We start from the raw sequence: 18,708 nt of genomic DNA on the forward strand, positions 1-18,708 counted from the left end.
CCTGCTGATTTATGAGGCTGGACCTCCAGATGCTATCTGTGTGAGGACGGTGCCTGTCTGGTGAGTAGTGAAAGTCAGTGCAGTGAATTCCATCATTCTCTGTATGGCACACATGTCTGGAGTCCACCTCTTCTAGTTTCTACTTTCACCTTGAGACACAGCTGAGGAGATCACATTTCCATGTGTAGCAGCAGGTGTAGTCCACTGATGTAGCGTCTGCAATGTACAAGATACTTTATTGGGTTTGCCTGAAACTCTTTTTCAGTTTATGTCAGTAATCAACAGATGATCTCACCTTACCAGGAAGCTTTCATGTGTTAAATAACTCTGACAAGGATGACAGGCAATTACTGGACTAACTGATGAACCTGATTTTACCCCTTATTTCATTTACTTTTCCTGTGTGTTTGAAAGTCAAATGAATTCATTTTTGATTTTGATGAAGTTTAGGTGAAGCGTATAATTAAGATACAAAGCGATGATAAAATGTCAGCAGTTCAACTTGACATTAACCTCAAATGAATGCCTGAAAACATGTGTGTACTTTGAGTGTGTGGGTCTACGTGTGTGTCATTCATTTCATGTAGTCGACATTAAAATGCGTGTAGTATATCATAATGTATGCGTGTAGTTACTTTGATTAAAGAAGGGAGTCATCTGAACAGCACCTAAAATTAAATGTATAAATACCTAAATTTCACCAAAAATGATACAAAAAGATTCAGTCTTTGATTCGGTCTGAAAATGTGGTTTTCGTAATATGTCAATATTTGACTCAATACTCTAATGGCAGGAGTAGCTTGTCTTCACTTTAATCAGTGCTTCCCTGATTACCCACAGGAGTCTCTGCAGGTCAAGTCACCCTGGTCGGAGTCGATGAGCCAGCTGATGAGGAAACTAGACCAGCTTAATCTAGACATAGAGGAGGCTTTGAGTGCAAACTCTTCTCCCTCAGACACACCCTGCACAACCCGCAAAAAACAGGTGAGAGTTTGTTTATACAGTCTGGCATCACGACTGTTGATACACAAGTTAACACAATACCTTCTAAAGATATTTTTATATAAAAACTGAATTAATCTGCGTTTTAAAACAGCATGCGGATTGCTGCAACTTTCAATACCTAATAGCATGTCCACTGTCATGGTTGGTACTGTATATTTTCCTGTGACGCATATGCTGCAAACTTGGTCATGCTTGTAAACTTCTGTAAATCAATTTTCTTTGCTCTGTGGAGAGAAAATCCCAATGGATTATTCGGACCTGTGAGCAACAGGTGTTGCCTTTATGTCCTGGTCAGTTTTAAAAAGTGTTCCACATTAGGTTTGATTCAAACAAGCTCTCTCAAATCAAGCAGTGGTAGCCCATAAACTCAGTCTGTGAAGAGAGGTTCAGTATGTTGATCTCTTGTGATTCATGACTGTGTCTGTGACTTGTGAGATATGAGGGATATAGTCTGTCTGCGACACTATGTGCTTTTTCAGGCCACCTTATAGTGTCCTTCTGACTTGACTCTGTTTTATGATGTAGGTCTGTAGCTCTTAGATGCTATACTGGATTTTACAGTGCTTTAGCCGGGTCAGAATGGTGTTACAGGAACAGAAAGCTATTGTGCTTTTGAGATTGTGACTAGGACCATTGAACTCTGTTCCTAAAAAGGGCTCTTCTCATGGTGGCATGTTTCGTGAAATATCCCACTAGAGTTAGCATTCAGGAACAAAAGTGCTCTTTCGGGGTCCATATGTATGTACTGCACAGAGGAGCCATTGTATTGAAGGGAGTTTGTATGATTTGGTCCATTAGGAATGGTTGAGAGAGGCTTACATGCCTCCCAGGCATCTGCATAACCATCCCTGGCATTCACTATTACTTGCTTTAACTAATGACAGGCGTCTGAGCAAGACAACACATCTTTACTGGGATATTTGACAAGGTCACAATCTCTGTCCTCTCAAAAGAAGATCCACACATACAGGCTCCTTTGTGTGCCTTTGTCAAGCTGAATTGAGAGTTGAGATTTCACTTCCCCAGCAGTTGACCTCAGCCTCTTGTTTTCTTTTCCCCTGGCCACTGTTGAGACCATCCTGTCCCACTCTGTTTGGCCAGACAGAGACGGAACCAGTCTTGATTGTTATTGTGATGTTGTTGCAGTGGGGTGCTGTTTCAAAGTCCACGTTAAACCAATCCCTAAACGACAAAGTTCTCCAAAGACCAGACAGAGAGGAATGTCCGAGCCAGGACGGGTCTTCTGCTCCTCGCAGCACCACAGTGGGAACAAGAGCAACAACCAAGAAGATGGTAAGTTTCTCTAAGAATAACAACTTCCAGCAGGTGTCATACAGTTTCTCTGACTCAGTGAGAAATCACTCAGCCAGTGTACAACATCATCCAAACTTGCGCCATACAGTACTGTTGTGTAGTTCTCATCTTTAAGGCTATGACCTACTGAAATCCTTTGAGTGCTTAACTCCACAACTGGTTGCACATGTTTTCTTTTTTCATCTCAGATCTGGCTCTAGCGTTTTTGGGTGACTGCCATGACCTGTTTACTTCCTGAACTGCACAGTATTTCTCCTTGCTATTTCAAAGTTCTTGTCTGTCTGTAACTGGGAAATTTTTACTTTGTATCCTAAATCAGCACTTCTAAATTGTTCATCCCTGGATTATTTTATCTGTATGATACGTCATCATCCAGATCCAATCTAGATGTTCTAGGTGATGCATGTTTTTATGAGTTGTTAGAGGTTTTTTTAATAATAAACTGAGGGTAAAAAAACAGAATGACTTCATGAGTGAAAGAAGAATGATTTATCCTCAAAATATTTTCTTAAACTTTCTTATCAGTTTCCTTCATGAATAATATCGCACTCTGTGAAACCTACATTTCACAATCACATCCTGTGTGCCATGATCACTGTGTTGAAAGAAGAAAAGAAATCACAAATAACACTGAGGAAGTGGATTTTTTAAAGATAAATCCATCACCAGTCAGCTGAAACACTGACATTCCCTTCTGTACAGCTGCTCTTCCCTCTACATCTGTAAATATTAAGGTCAGCTTAGGCATTCCTAAACAAGCAGCACTCACTTCTGCTGGACAAAGTATATAAATGTCACGATTCAAGGCCATAAAAGAAACAGACAACTGAGAGATTTTCAGAATGCAGGGCGGGTTTAAATTCAAATCCTTTCAGCTTGTGCTTTGTGCTTTGTGATGGCTCTGCTGCAGCATGACGGCAAACAACCTGCCTATAGGAGCTTGTAGCCCTCCGCTCAGAAAATATTATACTTTACAATTTTATTTAGTGATATCAGATGTCATTTGGCACCATGTTACCTTGTATTATTAGTTACATCTGGTATATTTTGTAGAAAGCATGGAAAGAGACAGAGTTAAGCATAAAGGTAAAAGGTAAAAGGTAGAAAGATTATTTTGTCTGTGGGCAAAGTGTACTTAAGAAATTAAGTTTAGTTCTCAGATGTGTTGCCACCTGTCTTTTTTGTGGAAGCCATAACTACCTCTTGAAAATGACAACAGCATGGGTTATAACCTGGCTTGAGGACAGCTGGGAATGTTCACATATATTAAAGACAAGAGTATTTTGGCTGCAGTGTAACCTATATAGCATCACATGTTATTCAGTTGTGTTATGTTTTAGGGTGAAAATTAATGATACATAAGATAGAATAAAATAATGAATTTCACATATACCAGCCTGCAAATGTTGATATTCTTGTAAGCGTTGAACAAGATATTGGATTTTGTACAACTGCAGGTTAGCAGGGCAAAGTGATATCTGAAAACTGACCATTTTCTGCATGGAAAACTGGGTGCTGTGAAGGCTAAAAATTACGATAGGAAAGTAGGATCTTATCAGCTGAAGAAAAGCTGAGGTTTAGGGGAATATTTTGATATTTTGGGAAATATGCTCATTCGCTTTCTGTCAAATAGTTGTATGAGAAGACTGATACCACTCTCAAGTCTCTACGGTAAATATGAGGCTGCAGCCTGCAGTCGGTTAGCTTAACTTAGCATTAAAATCCCCCTGCCAGCAACTCTAACTCTCTACGAGCATGCAAATAAACATATTCCCCAAAATGTCAAATGTGTTAATATGAAACTTCTGACAGCAGGGAGCGAGAATGTGATACAGATTAAATCACATTTTAAGATTAATCAGGCCAAATGCGTGAGCCAGTACACCCTGTTTTAATAGGCTGTTACAGTTTTACTGAGAGATGTTTTATGGAAGAATCTGGTAAAAGGTTTTGGCGTCTGCCTGACAACCTTTGATACCCCCTACCTTTGTATGATCTCTAAAACCTGGAATGCACCTCATATCTGCCTCAATCTGCTGCACATCATGCCGGCAGAGCTAATCCTAGCTGGAATGTGTTGTGTGATGGTAAGATTTTGTCTTGTTGGAGGGAGCAATTTCTTTTTTTTAGTTTATTCTTTATATTATTACACAATGACTATAAGAAGATGCACCCTTTGTCCTAAACACACTAGTAAACAGGCCTATATTTATATTATTATGTATTTGTAAAAAGAAAATAAGTTTTGAAACACAAAAGTGCAAACTTTTCATATTGATAAAAAACAATCACTATATTTTTCATTTAAAGTAGGTATAAGTAGCTCCAAAACGTCTTTTTCTCTTCTTTCTGAGTGTGTTATTCTCAAAACCAGTCAATAGATATTTTTATACACTTTATTTAGAGCGATTAATTGAATTGTCAACTGACAATTTAGTAATTTGTCAACCTAAAATGCCCAACTGTCACAGCTTACAGCTTTTCAAATGTGAGGATTTGTTGCTTTGCTTTTTTTATCATTGTAAATTAAACATCTTTGAGTTTTTTTGGACAGTTGGTCATGAAAACAAGTAATGTGAAAACATTATCTTTAGGTCTGCAAAATGTAATTGAAAATTTCCCATATTTTCCAACATGTTTATGACTCAACAATTTTGTCAATTAATAAAATAATCATAAGATTAATCACTAATCAATATAGTAGATATGAAAAGCAGCATCCCTAATTGTATTACTTTAGTGTTATGTTTCTGTAATCTTGACCTTGCTATTGAGCTGTATGCTGTGTTATATTATTGGTAGATAGAGATCTAATTGGGTTGACGATCCCTGCTTTTAATTGGTGTTGACAGAGACAAGCAGAGGACACGCTGCTCTGTCATTCGGACCAACCGGTCCTGTAACTGTCCTGTTGACTTTCAGGCAGGGTGTCATTTGTGCTGGGACAGCAGTAATCATTCACCCACGCAGACCTGTCACTTCTTATAAACATCTTTGTTGATGTATAAGCAAAAGGAAGTTTTCCCTCTGACAACAGCCCTGAAAGGGACTGTGCTGCTCCTGTGAGGAGGATGTCACTTTTCCTGACCTGCAACCTTGACATGTGTCCACCATCTGACTGTAACTGGATTGAACTAGGGTGATATGTGTGTGTTAAAGTGGGTCACGCTTGAGATATGACAAGATGAAATACTTTCTCTTGGCTGTTGAAAAAGAGAGAGAGTGATGTGTTCAAGTCTTTGAAGCCTCGTCAAATCGGCACATCTCCGCTGGGGCCTAGCATCTGGTTTCTGGAGCGCTAACTATCACTGGTTTATTTCTGAAACTGGGTCTAAAGCTGGTCCTTGGAGACCAACTTATCAGGTCCATCGCATTTTGGGAAGACAGTCCTATCTAGCTCTCTTCAAAGACACGTGTAGTATGTGATTTTGGCTGTACAGAAATAATGACCCTTCATGTTGCTGTACGTTAAACCCAGCCTTTGAACTCAGAAGTGTTTAGATATGTGATGAAATTCTGCCAGACTGTGCCAAATCTCACAGTCAATAATGAGGGATACATCAGTGGCAGCACCTCATAGTTCTCAGAGGCCGCACTCCCCTCTTCCATGTTTAAACAGAGGTTAAATACATACATAAGGGTATGAGTCGTACTTTTATGATTTTTCCTATTTCCTTGTTTCTCTGTTAAGTCAGAGAGTTAGGATTTTGTGCCAGTAGATAACCGAGTGGTTGAGCCTGCTAACCCTGGAGCCACAGGGACACCCCTGGTGATTCAAGGCAGAAACCTTCTAGAAAGTTGCCTGTGTGGCTTTCTCTGTGTTGAGTCCAGCTTAACAATAAAACATTTGCAGATATGATAGAAGTTTGAATCAGCCCTATGTGGGCTGGTTGCCAATTGACTGTCATGACGGAGGATCAACAGTGTCACAAACAGGCAGACTGGGAGTTTTGCGCTCTGCTAGGGGAGAAATGTGGAAACAGGGCAAGCAAACAAGAGTGTAAATCAGACAAGTGGGGCACAGATGGGAAATGGAAGAGAGAGTTTGGCAAGTGAGGGGCAGCAATCCTGACTGGTCCAGATCAGGAAGACACTTTTAGTCCTCTGGCCTCTGGCAGTAATTTTTTTTACCTGCAAAATTACACATTAAGGTCACGGACCTCTATCAGCAAAAGGTTTTAGGTGATAATACTGTTTTGTTTTGTTTCATTTTGCAGTCACAGGTAATAATATGCATCATCGACTCTTTCCATTTCCTTACAACACCATTTTCCCAATACAACAATGTAACTGTATTCCAGGGAAACAGTACATGGCTGAATAAAATTTAAGTTAACCCTTAGCTAAAAGTTTAAAGCCCCTGGTGTTTCCTTTCTTTTTTTCATTTCCTCAGAGTTCACAAGTGTTAAATCATGCCACCATTTCTGCTGTGGATACTCTTTATTGACTTTGTCATTACGGTAGTGATTGCACAATTGAAGAATGCTGGGAGACATCCTCTATCCCTGAATTCAAGGAACTGGGTGTGTGCCTCTAATGGTTTTCACAGCCAAATAATGTGAAATGCTTTTCTTAGCTTTCTGAGTGGAGCTGCATTCAAGTAAAGTCAAAATCTAAATGTTATTATCATTGCTCACATTTCCCATCCATGATTTCAGCTGTCCACCACCTATTGATGAGTAGCCTCCTCTCAAAATGATATCAAGGTACATAGCAATTTACTGTGCTACAGTTACTGATGTTTTGTTGTTTCTTGTCTTGTAGATGTTCAATAACATGACCAACGCAGCAGGGGCAGGTAAGAAATGATTTATGTGTTTTGTGTTTGTCCCCCATCTTTTTGATGCACTGTGCTTACATTGCTCTTGCAGAAGTAAACACTATCACTTCAGATAAGAATGAGTCATTTTTGATCTCTGGACCTAATCCTTCATCTTTGTGTTGATTTTACCTTTCCACAAACGTGTAGTTCAGGCAGAGTGGAGGGTCTAAAATGTCTTTCTGTTAGTCCTGAGCCTATGATGGAGTGACAACCTGTCTTAGCAGTGACTAAGTGGATATTAGAATCTCAGTATACACTAATTTGAATGGCAGAGCCTACTTTTAGACCTCAGCACACTTCCCCTGCATGTTTATACTGTATTACATCAAATGTCAAGGTAATAGCATTTACTATTACTGGAATTGAACAGGAATGTCCATTCAATGCAATCTTTGCACTAATTTCAGGATGCAGACGTTCCTTTATCTTAATTTTAACTAGGAGACTTCAGATGGGAGAGCGCTTGATCTCCTTTTATAGCACATAATTTTGGTTCTCTGAAATGAAATTGGAAAAGCAAACAAAAAGGAACCTCTATGCTGAACATTTTTAGGGATTTTTTAGGGAATCTGCTCAGTAATGAAATGAAATTAGAAAAGTAAACAAAAAAAGAACCTTTATGCTAACCATTTTTAGGGAATCTGCTCAGTCTCGGTCCACAATCTCTACTGTACTGTGTAACAATGCTGCGCTGCTGTCTGAAAATCTCTCTGCATGTTGATCCTGCACTGTGTTCTGGCTTGCATGGTGGGATTGCTCAGGCCTCAGAGAATGTTAATAAGACTGACGGCCACAGATGTCTGCAAGCTCCCTTTCCAGCCAGTGTCTCGAGAATGTCCAAGTGTCTCTTATTTTAAAGGCCTCCTATATATTGGTCACTTGGCGGGATGCAGTTAAAATTAGGCTCCGTGCCAGATCATTGTTTCTGTTTTGCTGAGGGGAAATATTTGGCCTGGTGTGATGTGGCCCTTGGGGGGCAGCTGCAGGTTTTGGATAAATGCCATTTTAGGATCAGGTTGCACTCTCACATGACCTCTGTTGTGCATGATGGTACCGCACAAGTGGACATTATGGTTTGGAAAAATTCCATGTCACTTTTATGCAGCAGTTAACTGATGTGTGGTCAGCTGGTGCGTATGAGATATGTGCTGTGACCGATCTCTGGTCATTCCTAACTGTAATTCTTGGAAACCCGAGTGTGAGACCACCGTGAATAACATAAACATGTTTGTCAACACAGCTATGAGATTCTCTTCAAATACATTTATCATTATATTTTTCCACCATATTCATAGCAAGATGTGTGTTCAGCCACATGCTTTCCTTTTAGGTGGTTGTCTTGGCTGAAATAAACCACACCAGAGACACTGTCAACTTTATTAGGCATAAAGAAAATAAAATCAACACATGGTTTAAATTTAAATCTAATGATAAAATAACTTGGAGAATGTTAATGTTGTTAAAAGGAGAAAGCTGGCAGAGAGTCAGACACATTAGGTGCGATATTCCCTGTTTGTATTTTACAGCTGGGCTGAGGAGACCTCTTTTATGACATGGATACGATATGGCCAGATGGTTCTCAGTATCAACCATAACAACATTGTCCACCTCATTAAAAGGACATTGTCCAGGAGAGGAAAGCACATTCTTTGGGTCCAAATCCAAAATAGCAAAGCTGCAGTAAGAAACCCGTTGTTATTCTTTGCTATTAATGTGCAGTGTCTTTTCATTGCTGTCATATGCACATGCTCTACACATTTAGTATGTTTGCAAGTACACACACCAATTTTGTCAATAGCTGGCTGTAAATAAAACATCAAGCTATTAAAGAAGTGGTGTAATGAGTAAATCCAATCATCTAAAAACAAGTATTTTACAAGCTCCCAATTTACCTGTAAGAAAACATGTTTGCAGTGCTATTTACCACACACAATTTATAAAACATTTCCCACATTGTACAACACTTAACAACAATATGAGCAAGAGCTCCGTGAATGTTGTTTGTCACAAAGTCGTTACAAACATTTAATGAGCAGCACAGCCTGTAGGAGCCGCTAGTGATTTTTATACTTGCATCGTACATATTTCACTCACCTCTGAAGTGTTTTTTTTAAAGCCTTGAATTCTGTTCAACAATGGCCTGCTTGTTAGTCTCCCAGCCAACCCTGATCATAAGCACTACACTATTTAGAATTGAGATAGTGAGCAGAGATTAAAAACAGTTTAGGGGATTTCAAAATGATTCGTGCTTGTTTATGTTTATTTAAGATTGTGTAAGTCATCAATGGAAAAAACACTGGACCTTTTACCCCTCTTGTCTTGTTGTTTTGTTTTTTCTGAAAAAGAAAAAACAAAACCCAGAGCTCCATCCTAAAACCGCATATGGACGTGATCAGAGAAGATTTGGTCTATGTAGGAGGGGAAAAAAGCTTAATCTTCCCTCTCAAATGTTTGTTTTCTGAAGGCATTACCCAATGTTTATAGAGCATTTTTCAAGTCTTGAGTAGATGATGAGCCAAAAGTGCCTTATTCCCTCTCACACAGTGTAATTTGTATGGAAATCTATTCCCTGTGGTCTCTTTAATTGCAGTGTGGAAATTAATGGCTTCCTCCGGTGAGAGGAGGCAGCAGCGTTCATCTTCAAAACCCCACTGCCTTTGCTGGTATTTATCATAGAATTAATGAATCCGCAGTGACACTGCAATGCTGAAAACTCCATATCCAACCAGGTTTTTAGATATACTACAGATAAGGAGAATGAAGCTGCATTTATCTTTCTCGCCTAAAACATGTGGGCAGACATATGGTTTTATAAAAGATGTGGTATATTTTGTAAATGTATTTATGTTTAACAGAAAAATAATTGTAGTGAAGAGGGTAGACAAACAGAAAGATTGACAGGGTCCAAGAAGAAGCTGTAATACAGAACTCAGTGACTTTTAACTTGCATAAATAAATGGTCATGCGCTTTGTTATGATAAACATCAACTCCCCACGCCACTCTGGGGGAAAATGACACAAGTGAGGCTTAAACTCTCAGAACTGTCACTCTGCCTCTGAGCTCTCAAACAGACATATACTGTTTGCATTTACACAGATCTCCTCTCTGAATCAATATGCTAATCTACTTTCAATGTGGAAATCTCCAGCTACTGATTATAAGAAAAACAAAGGGGAAACTCTGTGAATCCCTTGGAGACTTCTTTCTCTTTGGAAGGATAGTAACGTAAAGTCCTGTGTACCTCACACATTGGTGTGAATGACTCCCAGAGAAAAGCTGCAGAAAAAGGGGAAAAGGGATGTTTTGAGTGTTTTAATATGGCCATTTCTACTTCCATGTCAGTGTTAAATATCACTACCAAATGCAAACTTGCTGTTTTTATTCATTCTGATTTCAAAGACTGATCAAATCAAACTACAGACTCTTTTGACAGTGAGAGATCTTTGGCAAATGATCTAGACTGTGAAAGAGAGATAAAGTAAACATTGAATGTGTGGGATGTAAAGCCAGATAAATGTGTAAATGTACCCCCCTTGGCAGGTGATGTTTCTGATGAAATAAAAACGGTATTGATTGAGATTTATATTTTGTCATTGGTTTGGCAACATTTGTGGTGACAAGCAGTAATAGCTGTGGGGTTTTGGCGCTACATGCAATGTGCATATTAGAGGTCAAATGAATGGGTTCAACAGTGCTGTGATTTACTCTTCCTTGAATTATCTGTCGATGAGTTTAGGCTGTCTGCTAGTGCTGTATTTCTTTATAGTGTATGTTTATCTACAGTGGGTCATAATGGACAGTAAAGACTGGAGTAAAGGAAACTTAAAACAGGCCCTGATGATTTGGATTAATTGCACAGTTGAATTACAATCATTTACCAGCCTTTTACTCGTGACTCCCACAGTTTTAGAAAGATGAAGCACCCGTGGGTATTATATAATCTACATAGCTAGTAAAGCAGGGTCGTCTTATCTGTTTTTGACTCCTGCATTTTTCTCAGCTGTTCTCAAAGCCCAGGCCTTCATTCTCAACCAGGGTCACTGTCTGCTGGTGGAGACTGACTGTGACCTCAGACAGCTGCAGTCTCTCTCTTTTTCTCTCTCGTGAGGCCTGTTAGGGACCATAATAGACACATCACAAGAGCTTCATGGCAACAAATGAGGAAACACGAGATGGCCTGTTACCTACGTAGTTGTATTAAGGCAGGGGCAATATTGAAATCATATGTAACTTTGGATGTTTTGAGCTGTATACAATTATTAGCTATGTTTTTTTTCATTGGTCTCTATTGGATTCTGACCTCAGGAAAATATTTTTTGTTGTGGAAGAAAAGGGTCACATAATCCCCAAGGTGAGGCCATTGGGTTTTGGAATTGATCATTATAGAAGAATTGTACAATTCTTTAAGTTTGTCTAGAATTTCACAAACTTGTCGACAAACTTGTCCAAACTCATGATCATTGACATGCTGCTTTATCAGTCTCCTAAATGTTTTTCTTTTTTGGACCTGGCTGCAGGGATTTGGTCCCATTCAGTCACAAGAGCATTAGTGAGGTCGGCCACTGATCTTGGGAAATAAGGACTGGCTCGCAGTTGGTGCTTCAGTTCATCCAAAATGTGTTGACTGGGGCTGAGGTCACAGCTCTGTGCAGGCGAAGTGCATGGTGAAGTCAAACTCTTCCACACCAAACTGGGAAAAACATTTCTTTATGGTCCTTAATTTTAGTGCATGTCGGGTATTGTCATGTTGTAACAGCAAACAAACGGTTGCTTCAGAGGAGAAAGCACACTGTTGTCTAAAATATCACTGACTGCTATAGCATTAATTGGAAGTATCCAGATAATTATGGTCATGCTGCATATATCATCATTTGGAATGACTATTCCTGTTACTGTGGCTGTGGGCACATGTAAACCATCCATCCATCCATCCATCGTCAACCGCTTATCCTGCATACAGGGTCGTGGGGGGCTGGAGCCAATCCCAGCTGGCATCGGGCGAAAGGCGGGGTACACCCTGGACAGGTAGCCAGTCCATCACAGGGCCACATGTAAACCCATGGATCAAATATTTTACATGATATATTCTTGTTATTAAAAGTGAAATTAGTTACAGACCAACTATCCCTCTTTGGAAGGTCCTTTTCAGCTGAGCTGCTACAGACATCCAAACAGGGTAGTATTGTTAATTTCACCATGCACCTTTAAACTGCATGAGGATCTATGAATAAGACACTAACAGGTAAAATTCTGGTTATACAGGAAAAACATTTTAAATTTGACAAGAAGCAATGTATTCCTTGAATCCACCTCCTAGACCTTTGACTGAAGTGGCTGAGGCTCAGGAGATAGAGCGGGTTGCCCGTTAATTGGAAGGTTGGCGGTTCAATCCCTGGCTCCTCCAGGCTGGAGAAAATTATTTTTAAACTACAATAAATAATTGCATGTCGAATTGCCTCTGTGGCTGTTCCGCCAGTGTATGTGTGTTCTGTTTGAGCACTTCGGCAGTGCTGTGAATGAATGTGCTCAGTGGTGAATGCAGATGTAGTTTAAAAGTACTTTGAGTTGTTGAAAAGACTAGAAAGGTGCAATACAAATAAGGAGCATTTACATCCTCTGAAACAATGTTGATTAGCTTACTGATGGGGAGGAGGCATGTTGTAGAAGTCATCACAAGACTTTTTATATAATTTTAATTTTATTTTTGTTGTTATTTTTGTTTTATTGCTGTTTGTTGATTTTGTTGTATTTTCGGAACGGTTTTTAACCCCCTGCTACTGTAGCACTTTGAGATTTCGTTGAAATGTAAAGTGCATTATAAATAAAATGTATTATTATTATTATTATTTTTAACCTCATTTAAAAAGGAGACTTGTCAATGAATCTGTCTTACCTCTGTGCCACGCCAAAGGAATAACTGTGGAGCATTAGAAGTGGTTTTGGTATTGAGAATAAAAAGGCAACATAGCACATTTTTTTCCACCACAGTGTTTGAATTTGACCAAGCATTTTCATCTGCTCTTTGACTATTTAAAGACAGACCTGGACATTGTGAAACTTCTTAATTTAAAGCATATGCAGGCTTTAAATGCTGCAGGAAAATCAATTTTCATGAGATTGTACCGTTAGTTTTGCACAGGTGCCAGATCAGTGACATCATGCGCTAAATATATAACTAAGTCGTCATTTGTAGGTCCAGCTCAGACTGTAAAGGGTGCTGCTGGCATGACAAGTCCATGAAAAATTCCACACATGGAAAGATGGAAAATGACTTGTGGTTTCCTGAGTTCAGAGGCCAGTCCGGCTGTTTGACAGGGAAAGAGAGGGAAAAAAGAAGCCTGGTAGTATTTCTAGACTTTTCTTTGTATATACAGTAATTTGTCAAGGTTGTGAAAACATTAGAGAAAGCATTTGGTTTACCCGCTCTGAAATCTTTTAACGTTTTTATTGCTATTTCAACATTTTCATTGTAATTATTATAGCTAGCATATATATATAAAGCACATAATATAATTTAATAGTGCCTTCAAGGCCTTTGTACTGAATTAGGTCATCATGTTCAACAATTCTCATCATGTCTGGGCATAATTTATTGCCAAGTATAAATCATCTGGCTTGATCCTGTCATTGTGTATAGTGTGTGTTCATAGAGCTGTTTAAACAATGTTCCTCGGTGAGAAGAAACAGGTTTATTTCTCTGATTCCTTATTATCTCCACACTGCGAATTAGAAAATCAACACTTTATAAATGCTTTGGGCACTTCCTCAAAACGGCCCAAGGTGAGAGTGTTTCCTGTGTGTGTTAGTATGTATATGTCTTGAGGAATTTAGGCCTGGGTTTTGTAAACTGCAGCCGTGTCAGGATGCAGGCCAGTCACAGGAGGACAGGCACTGTGTGTGTGTGTGTGTGTGTGTGTGTGTGTGTGTGTGTGTGTGTGTGTGTGTGTGTGTGTGTGTGTGTGTGGTGGGGGGAAGGTGAAGCAACACAAAAGCTAACAGGTTGGTCCAGCACTCAGCTGCCAACTGAGAATAAAGGCAAAAACAAGATTTAGGAAGTAATGAGCCAGGAAGGGCCGCACCACTTCAGGTCCCTGCCCCAGGATGTAAGTGACTGTGTATGTGTGTGTGTGTGTGTGTGTGTGTGTATGTACCGTTCCTATGAATGCTCACCACTCTGCTGGAAATTAATCCAAACAATACCTCCTTTCTCATCCAAAGCTGTATCAAGTCTGGTGATCCACTTTGTAGTTCCTCAGTGCTCCTGCGTACACACACACACACAAACACACACACACACACACACACAGACACACACACAGTTTCCATGCCAAGAACATTTCCGCAGGGTCGGTTTAGATACAATAACCACATTGGTGCTGTCACTGGCCTCCCGAATTTCCCACATAAACCACAGAAATTCCAGATGTTCCACGGAGGCAAAAGGTCCGAACCTCTGCTGAGCAGGCAGCCCTATCCTCTCGGTCCTTGGGTTGGCCAAGCACGTGGCACGGCTCACACCAAACACTGTGTCCAAAGAAGCACGGCAGCGAGTAACCATGCTACTGGAGATTTACATAGCTGTGCGCTTCCACCTGTACACAGAAAACAAAAGATAACACTGCACTCCGTTAAAAGAGGCTCTGTCCTGGGGCAGTGTAGCAATGCGGCTTTCTTGTGGTTTCAGACCTGATTAAACAATTTGGCTCAGTAATCAAAGAGCAATAGCAGGCAGAGGCAGAACAGACTTCCTGCATCCTCCATGCTCTCTGGCTCACCAGCTTTAAAAGTTACGGGCCCAGCAGGACCTGTTTGTGTCTCAGCTTGAAAACAATACCTGCACTGTACTTCCGGCTTATCACAGCTGATGAGTTGAGCAGAATTGTTAGTGATTACAGTGAGTCCACACACGCGTGATTAACAGAACTGATTTGCTGATGTTTTAGACGTGATGATAAAAATACAAATTCAACTTTTTTTATCGGAGTGGAGGCATAAAACTATTTTTTTATTGTAGTTTAAAAATAATTTTCCTCTGTGTTGCTAACATAAGTCAGCTTTGTAAACACAACACAACTGTCATTTTCTCCTTAGGTCTCGGTCACTCCAGTTTCTCTCTTAGGAATACACTCACCTTGAAATATAAACATTAACTTCCTGTTTTGTTTCATGGCGGCTAATGTCATGCTACAGTATATCATAAGATGTCTATTATGAAGCGTTATCCTGTATTTATAGGCCATTGGTAAAGGAAGGTAAAGGGCAAAACTCTCCTAATGTGCATTTCACATCACCAGAGAGGTAATGGAAATTAGTCCCTGGTGGAAATAAGAAACTTAAAACCAGTTTGAAAATTACTTAATATTAATAAAACATGACCTTTTTTACTCTAACTGCCACCTTGGCGAGTAAAAGAGTGAAATGGAGGGAGTGAGAGTAGTTGAGAGAGAAATGAACCTCTGTGATTAGATCCTCATTGCTCTAATAGAAACCAGGTGGTGGACAGTGGTGTAAATGTTTTCCCATGCATTTTTGTGGGCAATGCAGCCTTAACAGATTCAGACCTGACAGCATTACATGCTTTGTCATTCAATGAAACAATAGCCACGTACGCTTGTCATGACAGTTTTACATTCTTCAAGCCTCTTTATACAAACTTTGACCCCTGCAAGCTTCCACTTCTATGCACGGTTCATGATATTGAAAGAGACTTATGAGTTTTTCAGTAAGTGTTGTAGTTTTATAGAAAAAGTCAAGTTACATAACAAACGGCTGCAGCGGGAAGATTTGGATAAACATACTGGGTGAGTCATGTGAAAATCTGCAGATTTTTATGTTTCATCTTCTATTTTGACGTAACTGATCATCTGTTTGAGAATGAATGATTCTGTAAAGAACAACCTCCACTAAAGGAGGAAACTATGATGGCCCTCTAAGAAAACAGAATTAGTGGCCACTTCATGGATTGGTACCAAAGTCAGCTCCTCCTTCCCCAGCCCCATAATCTAAACCCAGATACACACCACATGTGTGGCTCCTCTGGAAAAATGAACTCGACTTGGGAATATATGGTCAGGAAATTTATAGCACATGCCTGGGACGAGCCCTCAGGGGCCGGGGTGGAGGTGGAGGGGAGGTCTCCCCACTCCTTGAGCCTTGTTTCCATTAGACTGGGAAGAGCAGTCTCCCAGACTATTCAAGTGGGCCTGGTGTAAGACCTCCTGGCCAACAACATGACCCAATGGCGGAGGAGAAATCAGTTTCCTCACATCTGGGATTTTCCCGCTGCAGCTATGGGGCAGCATTCCACATCAGTCACCAGACACAGCACGCACACACAAACTCTGGAATTTAGATAACTTTTGCACAAAAACATATACAGTATATGTGTGTGTGTGTGTTTATCTGTATGTGTTTATGAAAGAGGGGGAGGGAGAGGGTTAGAGAGAGTGAACAAAAACTATAGCCCTGAAAATGGGACAGTTTTTCAATGAAGACGGGAAGACAAGCGCTTTCTAAAAGCTGCCTGGCCAAAACAAACAAGTGAGTGAGTCAGCGAAGGGAAAACATTCTCAAGATGATTGATGTTTCCTCTCCTTGCATCTGCTATTACTTCCATTGCCAAGGGCAGCTCCAGAAGCAGTCAAAGTCATCCTCTAGCCACAAGGATACTCGCTGCGATAATGCTCATCTTCATTTTGCAAAGGTTGTGCAAAAAGGAGAGGTACAGCGGTGGGCTATGTTTACCTCTATGGTGATATATGTCGAGAGAGGTCAGAATCTTGTTGCTGCACTTCCTCCATCACTTTTACTGTCGGGGCTGACGGGGATGGTCTTATCTGTCTGTCCATTCCTGCCCTGTCAGTCACTCGGCCTAGAGATTGATTTACAACTTTGACATCTAGTACACTCATTATCCTGTTTTCTAACTACATAGGATAATGCCTTTATATTTGTAGTTCACAGACTACTGGTATGATGTTGAACTAAGGATGAATTTATTACCAGTTGTGTGTTGTCTTTTTCTCTTTACACTTCCTGGTTCACACAACCAGCAGAAAGCGAGGTGCTTGACTCAGCCTAACCCTGACCCTTCCTGAAAGGTCACAGGATCAAATGAAACAGGTTCTCTAGACAAATGTCTAGAGACACAGCATGCACACACAAACTCTGGAATTTAAATAACTTTTACACAAATACATATACAGTATATGTGTGTGTGTGTGTGTGTGTGTGTGTGTGTGTGTGTGTGTGTGTGTGTGTGCGTGTGTGTGTGTGCGTGTGTGTGTGTGTGTGTGTGTGTGTGCGTGTATGTGTGTGTGTGTGTGTGTGCTTGCCGCATGTGTGCGTGTGTAGCTTGGGGTCTGAATCATAGGTCTGAACAAGTGGGGCTGAAAATAGCAACATGCTGACCACTGGTGAACTTGCTCCCTCTGACCCACGCTGATCTAAGAAAGCGCCTGTGTTTTCTGTTTCTGTTTCTATTTTTCATTCCTCTAACTTGTTAAACCCTAAAATAATGGTGACAAATTCAGTTAGATCTAAGACGAAAAGCTGTCACCCTTATGATTTATGTAGTTCCTTCACTGGGAATGAGCAGAATGTTTTGATTTTAGACTATTTTTCTTCATAGGAAGGTACACAAGTCTTAACCCGCAATATGTAGGTGTTAATGTCTTCATGTCAGATCCAGTAAGATCAGAGCAGTTCACTGGGTCTTTTACAAGCACGTTTTGGGTTTATTCTTCCTCACTGCACATCATTTCTGTTTTAGACAAAACAAATGGAAAACTGAGCCCTTCATTAATATTCTCCCCTCAGCTGCACACTCCTTGGTGTTCAGATATCTCACTGTATGACCCTGTAATAATGTGTAAATCATTCTTCCTGCTTAGCGGCAAATGGGGGCTATCTCCTTATTGAAATGAAGTAATGTTATCTCAGCTTCATACGGAGAGGGCAGACTGAGGTCAGCAGAGATTTGTTCATTTAAGAAACTGTCAATCTACAGCCAGTCACTCTGTGTTTAGACTGTGTGTTTATAATGGTATTAAACCTGTTACAACAGTAATCCCAGCTGGTGAAGAAGGAATTGATACAGCTAATAGGATATCACCACTCTTAGGTCATGTGCTGCCTGAATGCTCAGCCAATAATATGAGGAAATTCCTATAATAATTATGCTTTAATGATTACTGAAGCTGCTGTCTAGCGGGCAGCAGCAGCCTTATTTAAGAACTTATGTTTGTTATTTGGATATGAGCTAATGTTTTCTTTTTAGTATCTGCGGTGCAAGATATTGTGACAACATAGGTAAAGTGGCCTGAAACTAAACCCATTTTTCAGTTGAAGGGTTGACCTACTCTAACCTACCTGGGGAGAACCTGCTGAACTCTCAACAAACTTTAAAATAATAGATGACATCTTCCTGTTTTGGAAATTTAGGTCAAAATCCTAATAATAGTTCAGAAATTGGTCCATGTCAGTCACCATTAAAAGGCTTCCACAAAATACTGGGTACTTGTTGGAAACGAATAATGAAGATTATTATATTAAAATACTGTTACAG

General features: G+C 40.1%; 1 protein-coding gene across 2 annotated transcripts in view; it reads left to right on the forward strand.

Moving 5' to 3' along the window:
• stard13b (StAR-related lipid transfer (START) domain containing 13b) overlaps positions 1–18,708 on the forward strand; it is a 60,146-nt gene that overhangs the window by 5,988 nt on the left and 35,450 nt on the right. Inside the window, exons 2-4 of one of the 2 annotated variants that reach the window (XM_046073203.1) lie at positions 841–984; positions 2,152–2,298; positions 7,084–7,117. In XM_046073203.1, the coding sequence (XP_045929159.1) occupies positions 877–984; positions 2,152–2,298; positions 7,084–7,117 (289 nt within the window). In that variant the 5' untranslated portion in view covers positions 841–876. Of the gene's footprint in view, positions 1–840; positions 985–2,151; positions 2,299–7,083; positions 7,118–18,708 lie in introns of those variants that run through there. The other variant, XM_046073206.1, reaches the window with a different exon arrangement.

This window comes from Micropterus dolomieu, linkage group LG17, assembly GCF_021292245.1.
Source record: "Micropterus dolomieu isolate WLL.071019.BEF.003 ecotype Adirondacks linkage group LG17, ASM2129224v1, whole genome shotgun sequence".
NCBI classification, from domain to species: Eukaryota; Metazoa; Chordata; class Actinopteri; order Centrarchiformes; family Centrarchidae; genus Micropterus; species Micropterus dolomieu.